The following is a 7,720-nucleotide window of genomic DNA, read 5'->3' on the forward strand; positions in this document are numbered from 1 at the left end:
ACAAGAGCATATTTTGACCAATCTATTGACGGAGAGCATTTTTGTTTAATTTCGCATAGTTATAAGATATTTTTAACTCATTTCCTTAGAATGATTAACTTTATACAATGATTGAGGTCATTCTGCCGCCCACGGTGTATTAAGCTTTACTTGTGGAACATTTTTCTTTTTTATTTAGATGAGTTGCCACAAAAAATATATGAAATTAGAGATGGCAATAACTATTATTTTATGTTAACTAATGAATCTATGCAGTATTAGTCAATAGGAGATATGATATAATTGGTAGGACCATTGGATTTAATCCACTGGAGCATTAGAAATAAAATTTATTAGCATAGCCTACCTATCATATGGGTAGGATTGAGTATAAGTATAAAATTTAGAATTTTCGGATATCAAAAAATCCATAGTACTTGATCTGATATCCAATACAAAAATTTTATTTCTTACAAATAAATGTTGAAGTCCAATTCATAAACATAAAATTCAAATTAAATATAAAAAATTTGTTTTTAGATTTTTCCAAACTATGCTCACCTCCTATTTAGGATTTTTGAAAACTTTCTTTGAGCAACTTTTTCAACTTAACATATGGCTACCTAGAGCTATGTTAGAAATTTACCATCAAATAGCATCGTTGTTTTTAACAAAGCGTTAACAGTACCTTATTGACATGAAGTAGTTATTGAAGATATATCAAGAATTACTATGTATTTTATGAAGACAATATACGGAAGTAGTACTCTCCCATTTCAATTAGTTAGACCTATTTTTACTTGCGATGGAGTTTTAAAAAAGTAAAAAAGACTCTTGAATCTTATTATCATAAATTAAAGATATATTACATATATGGAAATGTCTTTTAATTTTGTGGTCTAAAACATATGATGTAAAAAAATAGTGTTGCTAAAAATCATAAAAGTATTCTTTTTGAAAAGGACTAAAATGCTACTATTTTCTAATTATAAAAAGTTACATATTTAAAGGATCTTATATTATTATCAAATAATAAGAGAAATATCTCGAAGAGATTGAATTTCAATTTCTGAATGATCTGGAGAAAATTTGAATTGAAAATTTCAAGTTCCTAGATAACAGACATGGTTGAAAATGAGATATGTATTTCACATTTTCCTTATGTAAATTTCTTACATAAATTTGCCACCTTAACGATACAAATTGATCCATATTCTTCAAAACAAAGGGGCAAAAATGATACATGAAATAATTTTTATTATGCGTACGTAATAATTATTTCTATTTCATAAAAAAAATTAGGTATGGAGCTTTGTTATTAAATAATGACATGTTGACATCAATGACATTGTTACGATTTTCACTAAGTAAGTTCAAAATTTAAATACGTAAAATGCACTTAAAAGTGAATGTGATTCAACAACTATTGTATATACATAAAAATTCTATTAACCATAAATATATATATATATATATATATATATATTAATCATAGGGGGTTTAAATGGAACCCTTGTTGCTCCCACTTGACTTTGTCACTGTACATATGATTAGATTAACTTAATGTACAATCATGCGAAATGATTTACTTATTAACAATCTGCACTCTATATAAAGGCGAAAATGCCTCTCACTAAATTTGTAAACGTTCTCTTGTTAGGAAATCACAATCGCTTATAAGGAAATGGGTTTAAAAGGCAAGTTGATCTCTCAAATAGAAATGAAGTGTTCTGGACATTTGCTTTATGAGCACTTCAAATCAAATCCACACAAAACATCCTCCATGTCTCCTGATAAGATAACAAACTTCACAATTCATGAAGGTCAATTGGGAAAAACTAACTCTGTTGTTAGCTGGAATATTATTCTTGGTAAGTCACTTATTCATTTCATGATATTTTGATTAACTTTAGTAAAAGTGAGCAATGAATTAGTTTTCTCTCCCTTTTTATATTTCGTAATGCATTTTACATCTTTACATGAAAATAAGGATCGAAAGAAAAAATAAGTAGGGAGAGAGTATTATGAGAAGATGGCTTTACACATATTCTAAAAGTTTACATCATTTTGTATAAAAGTTGGGAGATTAAAAGTACTAACACCTAGTTTCAATTGGTTGAAGAGTACATAGAGTACCGTTAATGATTCAAAATATTTTGAAAGAGTCCAAGAAATCATAATCAACCAAAAAAAATTGATTCTTCAAATGGTAAAAGTTCATAAAAAGGACAGAGTAAATACCAATATTTTTAGTTAATGGTCACAAAGAAATTCTCTAGATAAAATTCTTGCAGTATGTTTATTTAGAGTAAGAACCCCGAATTAAAATTCTAAAGAACAAATAAAATTTTAGATTATAAAGTTATTTTTAAATAACATCATATTTCACTGGGTGATTTATTACACTAACTTAAGTGTGTGTATATATATCATATCATATCATATCATTTATTACTAAAAGTGGGGAAAAAAGTTGAAAGTTGAAATGCCAAAGTATCCCTGTAAATTTGAGTTAATACAATAATAGAATAAAAAATTATTTAAATTATTCATTAATTTTTTAATTTTGATCTACAAAAACGTTCCAATTTACATGATAAATAGCTATTAATTACTATAATGATAAATCTCTTTTACTTCTTCTCATAAATTAAATAATAAATAATTATTAAGGTACAAATACATCTTTTCTACTTCTTTTCGTTTTCATATTAGCCATCATTTTATCTCTATACTAAACAAAATAAATATACAATATCTAATAAATTTAATATTAAATAATAATTGGATAATATTATTATATGAAATAATGAAAGTGAGAAGATCTTAAAATATTACAAATTCATATTTTTATCCAATAGTTACCACATTTTTTAGTAGTTGCCTTATTTACTCATAAATAATAAATAATTATACCTTAAATATCTTATGTAACAACATATCATTAATCCTCCAAGACTCAAATACATTCTTTATACTGATCTTTTATGAGTGACATTTTCCTCTTCTTCCTATAACATAGACCCCGCCCCCCCTCACACACACACACACTTTTTCTTACTTTTTAGAGTTTCTTTCTTCCTTTTTTGGTGATTAATCTTTTTCTCTTCTTTATTTTTTAATTTTCTTTAAATATTTACTTTCATAACTTATATCTAATTACTTATTCAATTGTTATTATTAATATTCATAATCTCTCATGTTTTTCATATTTATAACCTCCAATTATATAATTTAAAACTTTAAGATATCTTTTGGTATTCCTCCGTTTTTATCTATATAATTCATCTTGTATATTTCATGAGACCCTTACCCAAAAGCATCATTTTCATTCTATAGTTAGAATAGTAAAACTCTTATCACTATTATATTATTTGATTCATATTTAAGTTTGACTTGATGAAGAAGACTCTTGAATTTTGATTGATTTTGGGAGAAGGTGTAGCCAATAACTCGAAAAATTATGTACAAAATTTATATATTTCTTTTTTCCATCTATATTTTTATGATTAAAGTCTTAATAAGAATATGCATGTTGTTATTTATTCTTTTTAAAAAAAAATATTTTTTGTATCTTCTCTCTAGTAGACTTATTTAATTTAATTTTCTATTAACTCTTGATTGTTGTAAGTTTTTTATTTATGCTCAAATTAGTCATTTGTAAATTCATTTTTTACTAACTACTCACCAAAGTTCAAACCATACATGTTTTAATATAATTTAAATTGTTCTAATAGATCTATAAGAATTTATATGGACACATGACGCACGTATCCAGGAACTAGTATTTAATAATCATAAGAAACAGATTGGTCTAATATTTGGAAGGGATTGTACCTTAGGCTAGAAGAACTTCTCTCATATGATTTATTTACAAATTATGAAACTGAAAGGATACAAAATAAGCTCTAATATGTGCAACCCTTCTCACTTTTTTTTCCTTTGTTGTAAACAGTATTGTCTATGAAATATTTATGAAGAGAAAATCATATATATTTCTGAATGTGTGTTCAAACTATGTATCCATTTTAATAGTGGAAAGTTGAATAAAGTTGATTGAGGCTTGTACAAGATTGAATTTTAATTTTTAGTCATTCCAGAGAAACGTTAGTGTGAGTCACGTTTTAGCTGTAAAATGTGGCTTAGAGTAACGAATTATAAAACGGTACTCACAATAACATTTTATGTTTGTTTAGTTTGTCAGGTTTTTGTCTTTTTATCATTGGTTTTTTTTAATAAAATATAACCTAAAACGTTACTAAGAAATACGTTTCTACTAGTATATTTTTTAAAATAAAATATAACCTAAAAGTTCATTATCATTAATAAACTTTAGTGTGTGTACTTTTGCTTCTTTTGTATCCTCAATTTATTTGGTTTGATAACAGGAGGAAAAGAGAGGTATGCCAAACAAGTCCTATACATAGACGATGAGGAAAAAACAATCACTTTCAATTTTAATGAAGGATTTATGAATGAAATATATAAGTCAATGACACTTACATTGACTGCAGACGAAAACTTGATCACTTGGACTCTTGTGTATGAGAAATTGAATGAAAATACTCCAGAGCCCCTGGATTTTATGGAGTTCCTTATTGGTCTCATCAAGGACCTTGAGACTCACCATGTTGGGAAATAGATATCATTTCCCATTTCTAATAACATGATGAAGTATTATGACTCTCCTAAATCTTTGTTAATAAATAAAACTACTTGGTGTGATATATGCTTCAGGAGCTTGATGAAGTATTAGTTCTATTGTAAATCTCTTTATGAATCAATAAAAGTGTTTGGTGTGATATATGTTACACGATTTGTGTACGTAGGCGTGTTCAATGTTAATAATATATATATGATGGGCTTTTCCAAGTGCTTACACAAATTTAGATGAAATATTATGGACAAAATTGGTTGATACTTTTTTTAAAAGACATTTTGATGGTTAATTTGATATGTATCCTCTTAAAAGAATTATAAGTTATTATTTAATTTTTAATCGAGACATAATCCTTTTAATTGTAAATTATGATTTTTATAATCATTTTGATGTTATGCGGTAAAATATTCAAAACTAATTATCTAAATAAACTAACACCTACAATTTCATATTTAAAGAGTACTATTTAGACAAACATCCTTACCATATCTACTAGATCTCACTTTAAAGAAAAATAATTAGATAATCATTCATCTATTGGTAGTTTCCTACAAGATTTCCTCACCTCTCTCTCTCTCTCTCTCTCTCTATCTATCTCTCTCTCTTTTCTCCTCATCTCTCCACCCTCTTTCTCTCTTTGTCTATCCCCATTTGCTCTATCCCTCTCCTCGATACTATTTTAATTTTGACTTTGATTGTATTTCGACCCAATTTCCTCTCTAACTCTTGGAATTCCTTTTCCTTTCCATTAAACAAAAAAGGTTGGTTTTCTTACTAAACACAAAGATATATTATAATTTAATCGATAAGAAAACACCAAATTTGAATGACCGTCTAGGCCGTTTTCCCTTTAATGCATTCTTTTCAATGTTTAGAGTATTCTTATAGGAACCCAAAGTCATTTAGGACTTGGAGGGTTGAACAGTATAGTCACCTGATCATTCATTTGGTTTTTGTCTAAGTTTTCGTGTTTTGGAGCTTTTAAAGTTTGAACAGTTTACTTCGGTTAAAACTTCAGATAGACGACTTCATAATGCAACTCTGATGGTTCCTTTAGCTTTGGAATGTTGAGTTTTCTCCAAAAATACCTTCAGTGTGGATCTCAAGGCTTCTGAGATCATTTTAAGAAGACTTAAAATGGAGGAATTAGATATGGGTTTGGGACACACTTTTTTGTCGAATAGCTTTGGGTGGATGTTTTGACAATTCCATTGAGTTTGAAATGCCGAATTCAGTTGTGTAGCATAGTTCATTTGCTTGCACAGGGTTCTGAACGAATTGCTTAGTACCCCATCAAGGATTTTAAGCCTTGTGGAACTAGCTAATCTGCATTAGTTGGTGCAGCCCATATTCCTCTTCACATTTGCATGCCTTTGGCCATATTCGGTCACCGCGATCGTGAGCTTAGTGTTGTAACACCTCAGAAAAATAGACTTGGACTTTGCAACAGAAATTGGTGAACCACGGTAAGGTTCATAGACCCTGAAAGGAACCACATTCTGTTGACCTTCCCGTGGCTCATGATCATCCAGAAGAGGTGGACCACGGGACCACCCCATGAGCCGTGGGGAGGCTGTGTAAGCCAGGCAGAGTCATTAGGGTAAGGGGGTAAGACCACGAAGGCCACCACGGGCCGTGGTCCCAATGACGGCTCGTGGAGGGGTCCATCATCCAGGACCAGTAAACCTCAGCCCCAAGTGGAAAACCGCGGTGACCTTCACTATCCGTGGTCCTCCACATGGTCCGTGAAGTAAACCGTAAATGGGCCTCCCAGAACCAGTAGTCACTAGCCAAGGATCACGACCCACTTTGCAGGCCATGGTTCCTTTGACAGACCGTTATAGGGGTCGTGGAAGGTCCCCCGTCAGTTTTTAAGTGGGACCATTTTGGTCTTTTCGCCTATATGTTGGACACCTAAACTACGTCGTTTAACCCTTAAACTACGTAGTATTGGTCAGTTTGAACCTAGTAACTTAGTCAAAACTATACTAAGCAATTCATTCACCAAAAAATCATCAAACTTAGAGAGAAAGAGGAGAAAAGAGTCTACCAAACCCTTCCAAGAACGCAACAAGTTTTTTCAGTTCTAGACCCGAAATCGAAAGATTTCTCTATGAATTTCGTCACCAGGTATGTGGGATTTCACTGGTGGATTCCTTTCATCCACTAGGTCCCTAGAATTCAGTCAGATTCTTGATTCCTATATCTTGCTTAGACCTAGGGTTTATAAGACCATACATATTAGTTGTGATTTAGCTATTAGAGTATTCATAATCAGATTATTATGTTTTTGTGGAACCGTTGCTAAGTTCTTTGCATGAAACTCAGAACCCTAGTTATGTAGATTCTCTTAGTTAATGAATTACACATGCTAGGTCAGTTAAACAAATATACATGCTCTAGTTTTCAAATGTCACATTATCAGTATATAATTGTTACATTCTCAGATTTGCATGTCAGTATTTTGAGCTATTAAGTATTTCAGTATTTCAATATTTCAGTCATAATGTATCATATACATATTCAGTTGGGAGTAGGCTTAGCACCAAGTGTACTAGGGTTTCAGTGTACCCTCATAGTCCTAGAACTACGTACCCTCATAGGTTAAGTCCCCTCTGTGGGCATCAGTTTTAGTGATCATGCCAGTCATGCCTTTATACCCCTGACAAGGTATATCAGGCCCTTCGATGGGGTGTATACATCGAACACCATGGTTAGCTCACGTGATGGTTATGTCAGTTACTAGTAGCTCCCACAGTCAGACTCTATTGCATTTGACCAGGTTTTTAGTTATATTTCAGTATTCAGATTCACCGTGTTATGTACTTGGTCATTGCATTAAGTTTAGTTCTTTTCAGTATATTTTAGTACTTCCATCATGTTCAGATTATATTATTGTTCAGTATGCTTTGTTTAGCTTATATGTTTGTTCAACTTTTATCATATCTTGCATACTCAGTACCTTCCAAATACTGACGCATACTCTGCGCTACATCTTTTCATAATGTAGGTTCAGGTCCTCAGCATTCATATCACGCGTAGATCGGTTCCCAATCCAGATTCAGCAGCTTCAGTGGTGAG

The 7,720-nt window shown here is 30.8% G+C and overlaps 1 protein-coding gene across 1 annotated transcript; it reads left to right on the forward strand.

Moving 5' to 3' along the window:
• Positions 1 to 1,620: 1,620 nt before the first annotated feature.
• Positions 1,621 to 4,781, forward strand: LOC125842114 (kirola-like). Its single transcript, XM_049521322.1, has 2 exons — positions 1,621 to 1,850; positions 4,368 to 4,781. The coding sequence occupies exons 1-2, from the start codon at positions 1,664 to 1,666 to the stop codon at positions 4,619 to 4,621; spliced, it is 441 nt and encodes a 146-aa protein (XP_049377279.1). The 5' UTR covers positions 1,621 to 1,663; the 3' UTR covers positions 4,622 to 4,781.
• The last annotated feature ends 2,939 nt before the right edge of the window (positions 4,782 to 7,720 follow it).

This window comes from Solanum stenotomum, chromosome 10 (assembly GCF_019186545.1).
Source record: "Solanum stenotomum isolate F172 chromosome 10, ASM1918654v1, whole genome shotgun sequence".
Classification (NCBI taxonomy): Eukaryota; Viridiplantae; Streptophyta; class Magnoliopsida; order Solanales; family Solanaceae; genus Solanum; species Solanum stenotomum.